At 39.5% G+C, this 15,647-nt stretch overlaps 1 protein-coding gene across 3 annotated transcripts in view; it reads right to left on the reverse strand.

Annotated features, from left to right (window-relative positions):
* Window positions 1-273: 273 nt before the first annotated feature.
* Window positions 274-15,647, reverse strand: part of ELOVL6 (ELOVL fatty acid elongase 6) — a 128,461-nt gene continuing 113,087 nt past the window's right edge. For all 3 annotated transcript variants that reach the window (XM_019636083.1, XM_019636082.1, XM_019636084.1), the window contains 2 exons: window positions 10,328-10,479; window positions 274-4,734 (listed from right to left, as the gene is read on the reverse strand). In XM_019636083.1, the coding sequence (XP_019491628.1) occupies window positions 4,310-4,734; window positions 10,328-10,479 (577 nt within the window). In that variant the 3' untranslated portion in view covers window positions 274-4,309. The remainder of the gene's footprint in view (window positions 4,735-10,327; window positions 10,480-15,647) is intronic.

A 15,647-nucleotide genomic window follows, 5' to 3' on the forward strand; every position in this document is an offset into this window, starting at 1 on the left:
CTGTGAGTATTCTTTGATGCTCTGCAGGTGTGCTTCCCTGGCCTCTGTAGCTATGGGTTCTGCCATATGGCTGGAGGATGTTTACATTGGTCTGTCACAACTGGCATTCAAGAAAATGCTATACCTGCACCGACACTTGTTTTGCTAAAGCATCGGGTACCAGCACACAGAGGCTGTTGGTTCCCTGGAAAACTGGGACCTAACACTTCCTACCGATTGTCAGCACAAAATAAGAGTATCGTTGTTTTATCAGCTCTCATTCACTGCAGTGCATTCTTAGCAAAATCTCTTGATGGTAATAGGTCTGAGGCACAAAGAATCTGGTCTTGTATGTAAATATAAAAGGGTCAGAAGAACAACTTTAAAAAAGCTACAAGAGACAATGGCTCACAGCATGAACATAGGTTCTACTATCATCCCAAACTGATAACAAAATATTTATATCAAAAACAAGAAGAATGGACTACTGTCAAGTTCTGGGCTTTCAACATGAAATTCTTGAACAATTGTACTTTTCAGGGCGGAAACTTTTGTCAGGGAAGTGTCTAAAAAAGACAGACGTGGACCACGCACATAAACTCAAACAAAGCACTGAACTCTGGGAGGCAAAGTCTGTGATCTTCTCCACTCTCCTAACAACTCTCTTGAATCAGCAGGTGGCCAAATCCAATAAGCGTGTTAAAGAACCATTAACTATTGTAAATTGGAAAACCCCTCAGGATGTGTGGGAGCTGACTTCAGTTGTGTAACACACACAGTCACTGAAGAGGGGCTGTTCTACCAGGGTAAAGAAAAGATAGTAACCTGAGCATGTTGTCTCTCCCAGGTAATTCAGCAGTCTGGGAATGAGGCCAGACTTCTGGAATATTCTACTCCAGTGTAACTGACTTCAGGCGATTTGTTACTCTGATGTGACAGGTTTTTACCTCATCGTGAGGATGCAACATCTGATTTTTAAAAAAAATTTGTGAGTCTCTTTCCTAGAAGTGTTCTTCCATTCAATTCTACAAAAATCCCACTCGAACTGAGTTTCTGACTCAGTTCAGAGCTACATTAGCAGACAGGTGAAGTGACGGAGATGTATGTAATCAATCCTCTTTCCCCTTAAGTAATATCTATGTATTGTCACTCCCCTCATTTTTGTAGTGGTCTGTGATTAGAAGGATGTGAGTCAATTGCCTGGAATAATTATCTCAATACATGATTTATTTGGTAATTTCGCCTGGCACTGGATATGAATGTAGCACTTGCTCTTCTCTCATTAGTAAAACTAAAGGTCCAGATAAAACCTCCTGCTCTATAAATAGAGCATTTCTCACTGGAATGCTTTTCATTGCAAACTCATAGATGTGGGTTGATGCTCAGACCTGATAAATCAAATTGCATATACTTATATGAAATGAAGGATTTTTTTTTTCAATGCAGGAATGTTTTCACCTGCATTGTGAAATAATTGGAATGCAGTGGAAAATCTTCAATAGAAAGATAATCGATTGCAGCATAGTGGGGCAGCTATAAAAACTTGCTTGCCCAAGTTTTTCTGGAATGTTAACTGACAGCAGGATTAGCTATGTGGCAGTCAATTCTCTGGTAGGTTTCAGATTGGCCATAGACTAGTGATCCAGCCTCCTATCTTGATATAAGTAAGCAGTTAAGCTGAGATGTTAAAAACATTGTACTGAACCTGTAATATCAGAATTTTGTTTTTTTAATATTTTTTTCTCCTCCCATGATAAACATCGGAAATGCCTTTAGATATATTTAGCTAATTTAAAAACAATTTATTAGACATTCAACCTGTAAACAAAAATTCTAAATTATTCCACAAGAGAACACAAGTATGAACCTGCATCAAAATGAAAGTGCTTGGGAATCACTTAGTCTATTTAAGGTCTATGCTCATTTCCTTATTTTAACCTGTACTAAAGGATCAATGATAAATCAAATGGATTAAATAATTAAGTCAAATCAACCAGATGAGCTCTAACTGGTCGTACAATTAAACTTAAGTCAGCTGTTATTTGATCTTTTCCTCATTTTAATTATTCTTATTTTCTGTTATAAGAAAAAAAAGCTTATTGCACAGTATCTTGTACTTTCAAAGCTCAAAGTAACATTATTTGCATCCTAAGAATCTATTAGTTGTTATAGCAGGACTTCTCTTTTCAGCTCGTGTCAGCTTTTGTCCTAATAATAATACATTCCTCCATCAATTGTTTCTTATCTACGAACCAATGTCAAGACATCATAGACTGTTCATAATAATTTAACACAGATTAACAGCTTCCTTCTTTGCATACCCCCGGCCCCCACCCCAGTCTATCAGTCATGACTTGGTTTGCATGGATTCTTTGTTTATTGTTCAAACCATTCACACAGAATGGAATAAAACTTTATTCTAATAAATTCCACACATAAATGAGATGCTGAGAAAGCCCTTGTCATCTCTGACAGAGAAGCAGAGCAGCTCTGTTTCATGAATGACAGCACAATTAAAGCTAAAATAATATAAAAATAATTTGAAAAAAATCCCTTTTACTGCACACTCTCAAATAAAGCAAGAAAGATAAACAATAGTTTCTTTTTCTGCTAGCCAGAAAATGTGTTTCTATTCATTTGGGCTTTGAAATTCAGTGTACCCCACATCTGTGTGCATACATGTGTGGTTATACGTGTATAATCTATGCAGTGTAGTAGCCCCTAATCTTTTCAACTAGTTTGTCTAATCATTACGCTATTTAACCAATTAGAATACTATTATATCACATTGAACAACTTTACATAATTGCTTCTTTGAGATACTAGGAATGTTTACACATTTATTTGGCTTGTAAAGGACTGAAATATTACCGATATTATATTATCTAGCTTTTTTTTTTTTTTTAAAGAATATGGCTCTTAATTGATTTTTCTGAGTTCCAGAGCGAAAGTCCCTTTAAAAAATTTCTGAAGCTGACTTGAAGCAGGAAGAATGTCTTCTGATTTGGCCAAAAATAGGACATGAATTTTATATCATCTAAAATTTGAAGGATAAGTCTGTAGGGGGCCCTTTGTTGTCAACTGTTCCAGCCAAACTTCCCATGAAGTGTTTGTTGAAGTATCTCCACTTGACCAGCAGAGGGCACTTTACACACCTCTACATTGCGTAGGGAGCAAATGCAGAAGATGCAGAAACACAGTGTTCACCCAATATCAGAAAGAGCCCTGCAGATTTCTTTTTGAAATTCACAAAAATATAGAAAATATGGACTGTACACACAGGGTTTCATGTAGAAAGTAATGAGTACGTGTGAAGTCAAACAGGGAGGGGTATACACTGTATTGATCTTCGGCTCACTTCTTCCGTCTTTTCCCTTTCCCAGCTCAAGAATGGTATTGGGTCGAACCTTTTCACATGTAGTACAGAATCCATTTTCAAACCATTTGGTTGCGTTTTATCTTTTCTATTCTGTCTTTACTCTTCTGTTCAAAAGCCCGGGGCACCTGAACCAAGGATAACGCTTCATATCTCATTTAAGAGTAGAAATTACTGTTAAACTATCAAATGCTCTGAGATGGAGCTGCCCCTTCCAGCACTGAGCTGCACTGTTTCCGTCCTCCCAGAAGGGCCTCGGAAAAATATTGTGCCCCATTTAATTTTGGCAAACTCGTTAGCCTGAAGCTGTATTGTGAAGGGAAACACACGAGTCTTTCTTAGTTGAAATATAGTTGTTTATGTCCATTTTCATAAGAGGTGATTAAGACATCTTTTCTCATGGGGGCTACAACTAACCTTTCTTAAAAGGCTTTAATTTTTGCAAAAAGCATTAATGTTCTAGATACACACCCTGTGTCTCTTCGATTTTTATCTATTCTATTGGCTCCAGTTTAGTGTCAAAAAGATTAGAAAGGATTGTGTGTGCATGTGCTCGCACAGTTTAAGTAAACTTCTTTCATCCGCAGAGAAATATAACACTTAGTAAATACTTTTCATACAGTGTTAATAGCCTTTGTTTGCGTTCTATTTCTCTCTCTCTCTGTCTCTGGCTCACTTTTGCTCTCATTTGTCCTAAAGTTGACAGATAAAGAGGGAATAGGGTCTTCTAGCAGCGGTCCTTTGAGATAGAGGTGCACTCAGTGAGTCCTCACCCAAAAAGGATCATAAACTTACTGGGTTAGGTCAACCTAATTATCCCTAAGCTGCCTTGGGTTTGTTTGCTCGTGTTTTGTTTTGTTTTAGCTGCACCATATGTGATTCCTTGTGCCATTTTCTTTTGTCTATTATTTTTCTGGATGACCCTGAGCTATGGCTTCCTCCTCAGTTCCAAAACTATTCAGCCTTCGTGGTTTTCCTCATCTTGCCGATGTAGGCCTCAAAGAAGAAGTGGCAGAAGAGCACAAGGTAGCTGAGGTACATGAGTGAGGACCAGAAGATGTTCTGAAAGTGAGAGTGACACTGGTCATGCTGCATCCAGTAGAACACCAGGTAGTTAATGACACAGCCCATCAACATCTGAGTGATCTGGGACAAGGTGATGAACATGGCAAACTTCCGGGAGACTCGGAAACCCGCTGCTCGCAAGGCATAGTAAGAGTACATCACGGCGTGCACGCCATAGTTCATAGTCATGAACCAACCACCCCCGGCAACCATGTCCTTGTAGGAGTACCAGGAGTACAGGAGCACAGTGATGTGGTGGTACCAGTGCAGGAAGATCAGCTTCTGCTTCCTCAGAATAATGAATATTGTATCTCCTGAAAGACAAATGAAGGAAAGAATGTCCATGAGCCCCTGCACCATGACATAGTGATATTTTCAATTTTTGCAAGAAAAGTAGATCTCCTGAACTAGTCCTTGAGTGTTAGAATTGATATTTCTAGCTCTGTGACCTTGGGCACTATGTTCCAGTTTCCTCATCTGTAAAATGGGGATAATAATAGTAGCTTGGAATTGTCTAAGCATTAAATAATATCATCAATAACCACATGGTAAGAACTTAATAAGTGTTACTTTCAGAAAGGTGTTTTGCACAAAATTTCATTAATGTTTGATCTGGAAGGGACATTATTAGCAACCATGCTGCCTGATTTCCAACTCCATCATACATTTTAGGAAATAGCTCCTGGAAGAGTCAAGTGACCTGTCTCAGGTCAGTTATCAATCAAGAGAAACAGATTAGAATTCAAGTGCCCAGCACAATGTTCTTAAGCCTCTCTGGCGCAGTAAACTATTTTTTTTTTGGTACTTGACAAAGGGACCCCTAAAAACATATCTTTGTAAGCTCCCTGTAAAACGTGATGGCTTGACAGATGGCAGCTAGAAAAGTAAAATTTAAACAAAAGGCAAAAACAGAAAAAGAGAACAAAAGTCATCTTCTACCATATTTGCTGAAGAGGATAATAGGAATATTTTATAGCAATGAATCAAGTAATAAAAAACTAAGACTGACATACATTTTTATGGAGTTAACGTTGAAAAAGCTCTCCAGAGCTATCAAAATTTTGTTAACACTATCCCTTTTCTAAGGTAGGGAATTTATATTATAGAAGCTGGAATTATGCTCAGGTAGCTATATATCTGCAATGATTTTCTAAGAAGTTTAGGGATTATGAAAAATATACTGTAGAACAAAATATGGTATTGGGTTACATAAAAATGGATAAAGAACAAATATACCCAATTCCATTAACAAGTACAAAAAAAGAGGAAGAGACACTGGGAGGTGGGACAGAAACAGGGTTTATACAGGAAAATGCTTCATTCTCTATCCTATCTTTATAATTCTCAGATATGGGAAAAACCAACATCTTTCATGGCCTTTGGTGAACTCAAGCTTGACTTTTTTGTAGATCAAAGAGAACTAGGTGGCCTCTCTTCTTCTTCTGAAATTTAATTAAGTACAAAGGGATTTAGACTTGTTCCTGTCTTATCCCTTATACTTCAATGGTACCCTAAAACATTTGGCACAAGAGAAGGTCAATGAATGCTGAACCTCAGAAAGACTTTTCAGGTTCTGATGGCCATAGCTGGAATAATACAGGTGGTGCTCTATTTCATTCAGCAGGAGGTATTAGTTTATTTCCCTACTGAGTTGTTAAACATCATTATTTCATATTTGCTTAGAACAGAAAAGTTGCATTTCTGAACCTATTATAAAATTTTCTTTGAAGTCCTCTTTTCTCTTGTGAGATACCTGACATATTATGCCTATAAATGTCAGACGGGCTCATAATGATTGATGGTGATGGTAACACTCACTTGTATACTTAAGGGACAAAACTGGTGTTAGGAGACCTGGGTGTACATCTTAGTGTTAAACTGTGCTATTTTTGTGTGCCTGTCAAAGATCTACTATTTCTATGTAATTATTACTCTATGCCTCCCTTCCCTCTGTAGATGATCATGTAGGCACAATAATTCCAGCCCACCTCTGTTCACAGTGGAAAGAAGGTAGAAGTCCAAGGAACTGTATGTTAAAACAAATTTAGTCATTCATAATTGAGATGTCTTTTATGAACATCTAAGCAATAACTAAGACATAAATCCCACAAAGTATCCAAAGATACTGTAACAAAAGTTATTTGCCATAAAGTAATAAGCATTTCATTCTTTTACAGTCTTATAATTTTGACTCTACCATCACTTTTATATTAAAACTTTATTGTCTAAAGAACAATTTCATTGTAAGGAAAGTAGGCGGAGACAAAAGAAAAGGCCGTATTAGGATGAGCTAATGTGAATGCAAAGTGGAACCTACAGTTCTGGAATTGAAAATTGCTTTGTTTTTCTTGTCTGAGTGGGGGTCTCAGGCTTGATTGGTGACACACTAGGTTTTTCCATTTAATATGGGGAGATGGGAATGAATGACATGTCATGAGATCTTCAAAATGAAATTAATTTGAATTCACTTAAAAAAATTTTTTTTCCCCCCAGAACAGGTATACAGCATGTTAGATGGAGTAATGAAGATGAGGATCTTCCAATAATGGCCCTGGAGCTTCTCGGGAGTACCACTCCACAGCCGTATCAAGGTTACTGTCCCCAAGAAGACCGCTGACCATAAAATGGTAGTTTCCCTTGTACGAGGGAAAACTGGTGGGTTCCAGAAGGGCTCCCCAAGACTTCTCAGGGTTCATTTGATACTGTATCTGAGATTAAACAGTCAGACCACTTTAGCAGTTACAATTATTTTTCTCCCTCTAGAAAACCACGTATTATCACATTTGATTTCTTATGAGCCATTCATGCCAAGCCATGGTATTTACAGGCTTGTCAAAAGCTGGTGTCCTAGAAATGCAAACTAAAGATAGGGACTGTGTATGTGATGTTTCCCAGCCAAAGTTCCAGTTGCCATTATGGAAAGGATTTTGGCTAAGTTTTAAGTATTTGGGACTTTTGCCTCCTGAATGCTTCAGGAATGTCACATATTTTAGCTGCCCTTGGTTTGTGTTCTCTTTACCACCCAGTCTCTCTAGCTTTTGGTTCAACTATTTTCAGTCAAGAGCCAGGCTGCATGCAGGCAGGGCATGGTGTGTTCATACCTAGGTGTCCCTTCAGCACTTGGAAATCTCCAGGGCCACCAAGCGTCACAGAGAACCTACTCTGTGTGTGGTTTGTCACAGACTGCTGCATTCCTCTTAGCAGAGTTAGCTGGAGCTCTGCTGAGTCAGAGTTTCAAAAATAAAGACAAGTTCAACTGAGTAAAGACCAAGACTCAGAGCAGATGTTTCCAAGTTTTAACAAAACCCAATCTCAGCAGGTTTTAATATAATTCAAACAGCAGGCGTTCCAGGATTTTGGCACACAAGGCAGGTTGGTGGCTCTCTTCCCCCAATTTGTTCTCGTAGATTGCAACCCTATAATTCATTGAAATGAGCTCATTGATTTCTGCTGAAACAGAATGCCTTTCCTGCTATTAAGATTTTAGTGAAGAGGGAATGGTGAGATATTATTTAATGGGTAGAGTTTCAGTTGGGGAAGGTGAAAAAGTGCTAGAGACGGATGGTGGTGATGATTGCAAATGTTCTTTATATCGTTGCCCTGTACACTTAGAAATGGTAAATTTTATGTATATTTTACCACAGTAAAACAGAAAGTTTAGTGAAAACTGCAGGCATGCGGGGTTGGGGGGGAATATAGAGCTTCAGTATTGAACAGGGAAGACATGTTCTTTTTTCTTGAAAGAACTTTTCTTCCTGCTGCGCAGAAGCGAGTCCAGAATCTGTAGTGAAAAACAGAACTTGGGACCTAAAAATAAGAAAAGTTCTAAATAATTCAAATGGATAAATCTTTCTTAATAAAACAGTAGTGACAAGGTTTTCTAAAGCAAAACCTGGGAAGGAATTTTACGCTCAAAACAAACAAAAGGGAAAGGCATCCTAACAAATACATTCACTAAAGGAGGGCTGGGGCTGGTTGTCTCTGAGACACTCCATTGGCACTGATTTTTGGATCTGTTTTTGATTCAGCACTTATTTTGGGAAGGCTACTATCAAATTCATATTTTAAAATGAAAAAAGGGTACTTGGACCATGAAAATATCTGTATAAGGAATTTGAAACTCTATGAAGAATATAAGCTCATGGTAGATGCTCAATATAAATTTATTAAATGAATGAATGGATAAATCGATACTAATGCATTTCACTCTAAGACAACACAGGCTGTTTATGGGCAGGCGCGTGTGCGCACACACACACACACACACACACACACACACACACACACACACACACACGACAGGGATCTAGTTATTGTGGGCTGAGTGGAGGAATCATCTTCATACCCATGCCCCTTACATAAGAAAGGTTTTCAGAAAAAGTTTTCTCCTGCTGCTCTTCCCTTGTCTTTCACCTGGGAAGACACTGGTCAAACCAATAGTTCAAACCAGTTGTCAGGTATCTATAGGCAACAGGTGTACCGCACTCAGTGGAAAGTAGGTAGGTTGCTGACATATATCAGAGACCTTGTAGCCCTTGTGGATAGACATAGGACATGAACTACAGCTACCTTACAGAAAGACTGTTGATATCTTATACTGTAGATGGCTTATAATGAAATTACAACCTCTGCCCCTGTTTTAGGGAAAACAGGGAAGAGAACACAATCTGTAAATAAATAAATACATACTTAATACATACAATTTTTAATTCCAGATTTAAAAAAATTAAGAAACCCAAAGGATAGCTAGGTTTTCCCGAAGGATCTGTACCAGTTGTGAGACAGTGGTCCGCTCTGCTCACAGATGAACTCAGTGCTTATTATCACCAGTGGATCCCTTTCTCTGGCAATAAAAATATTTTCCTGGGGTGCTGTGCCATGTCAATTCATTGCCACATAATTTTTCACTGTTTCTGCTATAACCTGTGCCAGTTATATTCAAGTCCATCAAAGAGTTGAAAGAAAAATCCTAGGAATCTACAAATACAGCCAGTTATTTTAAAAATTGGGTTTTAGAAGGTGAACTACATTCCTCTTCTCCAAGGCGCCTCTCTTTCTCTCTCTCTCTCTCTCTCTCTCTTTAAATAATCACTCTTATTTTTGATTTAACTTTTTAATGTTGAAATAATTTCAAACTTACAGAGGAGTTGGAAGAATAAAACTAAGAACTGTTGCATATACTTCAACCATATTCACCAGTTGTTATCATTTTGCCCTATCTAATTTCTCTCTTTACACACACACACACACACACACACACACACACACACACACACACACACTACAAAATATTTTTCCTGAACCATTTGAGAGTTACTTGCAGAATCAGGCCCTTTATCCCTACATACCTCAGTATTCATTTCCGAAGAACAAGGCCTATCTCTCTGATGATTAAAATCAAGCAACACCAAAAAACCAACCCTTAGCATTTGTTAATGAAAACATGAGGATACCCAAATGAGAAGCTTAATTTCCTAGTCTAAATCCTAACTCTAGGAATGGAAGTATGTTTTGACATGGGACTTGGAAGTAGTCATGTTGCTAATTTTTCCTCATATTCTAATATTAGCTGAGCTACTAATGGGTCTGAGAGAAGAGGCTATGTAGATTTTATAACCTCCTGGAAGTGCATATTTAGTAGTGCTTGGAAATCTGCATGTTTCATGTAAATTATTTTGCTCTTCGTATACACCATGTACAGTTATTTAAAAGGAGGAAGAGAGGAAAGAGAGAAAAAGTGAAATTAGTCGAGAACTCAAATTCATTCATTCTAATTTTCCTGCAACCAACAAAACAGGACCTTCAAATTGTTTTGTTTGTTTGTTCACTTGTTTTAAATAAATATTATGGCTATGTAGCTATAAAGGGGGTAGGGGAGGAGGACACGGACTGAGACAAGACACTCACCTAGTTCGGGTGCTTTGCTTAGCACAAATGCATAAGCCCAGAATTTGCTGACAGGTCCATTGTAAAAACTCTGGTCACAAACTGACTGCTTCAGGCCTTTGGTCATCAAAATGTACACCATATAAGCACCAGTTCGAAGAGCACCAAATATACTTTATAATGAAAAGAGAAAAGAAACAACATTTAGGAAAATAATTTCACTTCTGACATTAACCATACTAAGAAGGCTGTCTGCCATTGGTGGTCAATAGGCACAGATGAATCCTACTAATTTGCATTTACCCAGAAGCATCTTAAAATGTTCTGTGAATAAGAGTAGTAAAACTTCACAGGGCTTTATTCTGAAGCGTATACACAATACCACTTATTCTTCATCCTGTACCAAACAGAAGTCATGGAAAAGGGGAATGGACCCAGGGTAGGACCACATGAAGCACTCTGGTGACTTCTGTGTTTTAGCTTGAGTACTATGCCTTGGGGATGAGATAGGGTTGACTGAAAACTCTTGGAATTATCTCAGTTCTGTCCTATGCCTAATCATTCTCCAAGGCCCCCTGGCTCTATTCCTGGAATATCTGTTTATTTCTTTCAGCCAACTCTTCTCATACATTGGATGACCCAGGCCTCCTTGGCCTTCTGCAGCAGCCTCTAAACCACTGTCCTTGGTTATGCCTTTTCACTCTCTAGTCCATCTTTTTCACAGAAGCCAGAAGAAGCCTCTTTCAAGGCTTAGCTCTACTGTCACTTCCTCCAGGTAGCCCTCCAGGTTCACTCCTCTGAGCTTCCCATAACCATGTGCTAACACAGTTCAAACACCGTTCATCAATGCCTGGTCATGTGTTTGCCTCCACATAGGCACAGGCGCTCAAAGATGGTTGAAAAGGTGACAGATTGTTGAGAAATAAACTGACATGAAATTTTCATCAAGGCACTGCTAAGGAAACAGGAAAGCTCTGGAATGTGCTGAGTTCAGTGATGTAATCTCAAGTGTGAAAGGACAGCAACTGGAATGCGTGGACTCCATTAGGAAGTAAACCCCTTCCCAATGTCCCAGAGTGTGCAAACCACATACATGACTGGAGGGAGAGCTGGCTTACACGGCCATGTGGGGAGATGTGCTTGCCAACCCTTCTTCTGGTAGCATGTCCTTCTAGGTTCTAGAAGTCAGGAGATAATCTAGTGAACAATGATTGAAATGAATAGCAGCCTCACCAAATTGGGAAATAGGAACTTTTGTTTCTCTTCAGAGGCACCATCGTTTAGTTAAGATGTCTTACAGTTGCTCCAGAATAAGGTATTCCACTAGGCTACCCTGTCCATAAACATGCATCCACCACTAGAACTAAAGGTCAACTTTGCATAGAACCAAGGTAACGAAGCTGGGGCTTTAAGTAACGAAGTAGCTTCTCTAATGACATACGCCCTACATTAAATGGAGTTACTCGTTCCAACATAAAAAAGAATCCTGCCTTTGGTATGTTGGATCATTGGTGTCACTTTATACTTGTAGATCCTAGTTAATCCTTCAGTGGCTTCCCACTGCATTGAGAATGAAACCTTCAACTCCTTACCCCAACCTACAAAGCTCTAACGGCCCCTCTCGCTCCAGCAGCTCCACCCTCAGCTCCCGCGATGGTCTTCCTGCTTGCTGTGTGTCAATCATTCCAGCACTTTCAGATCCCGTAAGTTTTGTCTCAGGATCTTTGCATACATTTCCTCTTCCTGTGCTCACTCCAAGGCGATCTCCTTTTCATTTCCTTATCTCAAAGAAATGCCCCCTCCTAAAAGAATGACCTAAGTCTGTCCAGTCAATAAACTGTCCTAATTTGCGTGTGGGGATTTGAATTTCATTGGCGAAGTCAGGTAATGAAGAATTTTCTGTCTTACCTGAATTTATTTTTTATGTTTTAGCTTTACCTCACCAGGTAATGGCTAAATTTTAACATGAAATCATCAGTTGAAGATTATTAGCATATTGGGCACTTTGATTCACTACAATGGAAGGTAGTATGGAAATATGAATGTGACATCGCCACTGAACATAGATAGCCCACACGATTGGTTGCCTATTCAAGAGCCAAGTCCCATCTGTCTTGTCCATTTTCAAAGAATTCTGATTTAGTTCCAGTTTTCCCAACACCTTCCCAAAGAAGGTGACCTTATCTTCATTTTAGGAGTAAAACTTAATTGCCTAAGCAAGGTTTAGCAATCCCATTTCCCTTATCAGTGATTTGTTATGAAAGGCAGTGACCCAATTCTAGCCAATGTGCTGTGAGGAGAGGGCAGCTTGGGTCTTTTGGGAAAGGTTTCCTTGCTCTTCACCACGTGTTGCCTAGAAGCGCAAAAGCGATCTTACAGCCATGAGGGAGCTACCTTGGGAACAAAGCTAACTCAGAGGGGATGGCAAAGTGGTCTTTTAAGATGTGACTATGCTGCTAAATTAATCAATCTTTCAGTGACCCTATCTCAAGACTTCTGTTTTTCAGATAAAGCGTCCTTATTATCGAAGCCATTTGGAGTTTCGCTTTCTATTACTTGCAGAACAAAGCATCCCAGCACAACACACAAGATTTGATGTTCATAGACTTTTGAACACTAGTTAACATTTTGTGGCTATAAAATGCATGTAGTCATAGGTACTGTTGGTTAAACTACTTACTACATCAATCATCTGCTTTTCATAGACCAGTGGGAGATATGTCAATGACTTTGTACACATCAAAAGCAAAGACACACACAAACAACACACTTTCAGTATGTATCAGTCTGCTCATTAGCCCCAGATCTATGATTTTTCTGAACCATCATCAGCACATTTTACAGAGCACGTTTCTCCTTGTGCACTGCAGACCACCACACCCAGGAAGCAGAACCCTTCCTCTGCTATATTTTGCCACTAGATTGTGTGCTTCACACATGATCAGAGTAGGTCCAAGGAAAGTACGTTTGGAATAGTTACTATCCTTTCATGTTCTTGAGTCACAGAAATCATTGTAGTTTAACTATACCCAATTTCTTAAGTATTGGCACAGTTTAGCTTATTCTTTTAACTGTTAAAGAATTATTGGCACTGTCCTAGATGCTATGGTGACAAGAATCAATAAGCCAACTCTGCTGCTGGTGGTAGTGGTGGTCCCGAAAGACTTCAGAGGAAGTAGTTTTTGAATTAGAGACAAATAGGTATTCAAGTGTGAGGGTTAGGGTGCGAGGATTTCAGAGCTTTGCAGACTTGAAAGTTTAGATAGCATGGTGACCCACAATACTGCTGACAAGAATATAGCACATATCATTGTCCCATATCTGGACATAAGCCTCAACCCCTCAAAGCTGAACAATAAGGCTGACTCAGAACAGAGGACAGTGAATTCTCAGGGAAACTGTCGGTGCCAGCCATCAGGCCTATGGGTGTGTGGGCAAAGCCGCTTTGTTGGGATGTTACAATGCTACTGCTGCTGGGGAGCCATCAGGGGAGCTGTGTGGCAAATGGGATGATTGTTATTTGTGCCCCGGGCGCATCTCAGCCACTGCACGCTTTGCAATCATGTGGCTTTTCATTATAACTGGGCACAAGACCCTTAGACTGTGATACTTTACCAAAATATACTTTAAGTAGGTGACATTTTTTCGCCCCTATGTTACATCATCTTGAGAGATGCTATGATGCAAGAGACAAGTATATAGCTTATGCTCTGTTACTCCCAGTTCATACTTATACTCATGGCAGATACTCATGACTAATCAATCTTGACACCCTTTCTGGCCATGCCTGGATATCACATCAAAGTTCTCCACCACTCTTAAGCCACTACCAATAGATTAGAGTTGAAAAATTCCAACCACAGAGCTCTCACTTACTAGTTTCATGACTGTGCAAATTACTTAACCTCTCTTAGTCTTTCTTCATCTGAAATGATAATCATATCTAACTTGCAAATTACTTCTATAAACTTTGTAAGACAATATAGGTAGGCATTTAATTAGCATAGAGCCTCTGATACATAGGTGCTGAATATAAGTTTTTATTTATTATTATTTTATAATATTACTATTTACTGTTGTTACTACTGCTGCTTTACTTGGTCTGTCCTTTAGTGTTGTCAATCACTTTACCTCTCTCATCTCCTTGTGTCAAGTAAGAGAGGTAAAGGCTAATTAACCCTAGTTCAAAGCCTAGGAAACTGATACACAGAGAATTTGATTTCGCTGATTATTATGTTGTTAATTGTTTTATTTCATGAGCCAGTTTTTCACAAAATAAGTGAACTAGCTACCAAGTCCACAGTAGTATGTGAAATGAGCATTTTCCATAGAACGTCTTGAAGGGGAGACTGTTGGTATGGAAAAGCATCTGGTTCATGTGAAATTTATCTTTTGATCAGATGATAAAGATTATTCTAAATCTGGGGCCTCATAGAGGCTGAGAGTCTGGACCACTTTGTTTAATGAGTAAGTAGTCAGTAGTCAGATGTTTAAAATATAAGTAGTCAGATGACTACTACATCACATCCCAGCTGTATGGTCACAGCAGCATCCTTTTTTTTAAAAAAGATTTTATTGGGGAATTGGGGGATGGGAACAGCATCGGGGACTCAGGGAAGGGGAACAGACAAGTTGCTGTCCTTTTGTTCTTCAGTCTAGTTGTTCAGGATGTTGCTTCACTGGCCCATGTTGGTACTATCATTCCACGCTTCCTGGGTGCTGCAGATCGGTCGCGGGCCATTGGACGGCCACTCACGGAGGCTCTTGGCCGCTCACAGTAGCTCCACTGCAGCCTATGCCACCACCGGTGACTCACGGCAGTCCAGCTCCAGGTCGAGCTGTTGCTCACCATTTTAGCTGTAGAGGGCAGTGTCACTGGCCCTCATGTGGGATCCGAACTGGGGTCATGCTGCTCAGAGCTGGCGTCCCAAGCCAACTCTTAACCAATGCGCCACTAGGCCGGCCCATCTTTTTTTGTTTTTGAAGAAATATATCATTTATCTTGGCAAAGCCTAGTTTTGAAGGTAACAGTTAATAGACTAGGCGAGAGCTCAGTAGGGGGAGCAGTGGATGTTTCTGCTCTCCTTCAGCTATGTTAGGCACCATGCAGTAAGGAGATATGGAGTAAACCACAGCCCTGATGAACTGAGTTGCTTCTTCTCAAACTAATGTTCTGGATTCCTAGTCCAGAAGAAGCCTGTTTCTTCATCACTAGCTATTTGCTACGGCGTGTATGATCTCAAGGAGGTGCCAAGAAAGCACATCGAACTGTTAGCTGTGATACTCTGGGGGCGGGAGAGGGAAACTTCTAGTTTGTACTATATACATTTCTGCATTGACT

Source organism: Hipposideros armiger, unplaced genomic scaffold, assembly GCF_001890085.2.
Source record: "Hipposideros armiger isolate ML-2016 unplaced genomic scaffold, ASM189008v1 scaffold_26, whole genome shotgun sequence".
NCBI classification, from domain to species: Eukaryota; Metazoa; Chordata; class Mammalia; order Chiroptera; family Hipposideridae; genus Hipposideros; species Hipposideros armiger.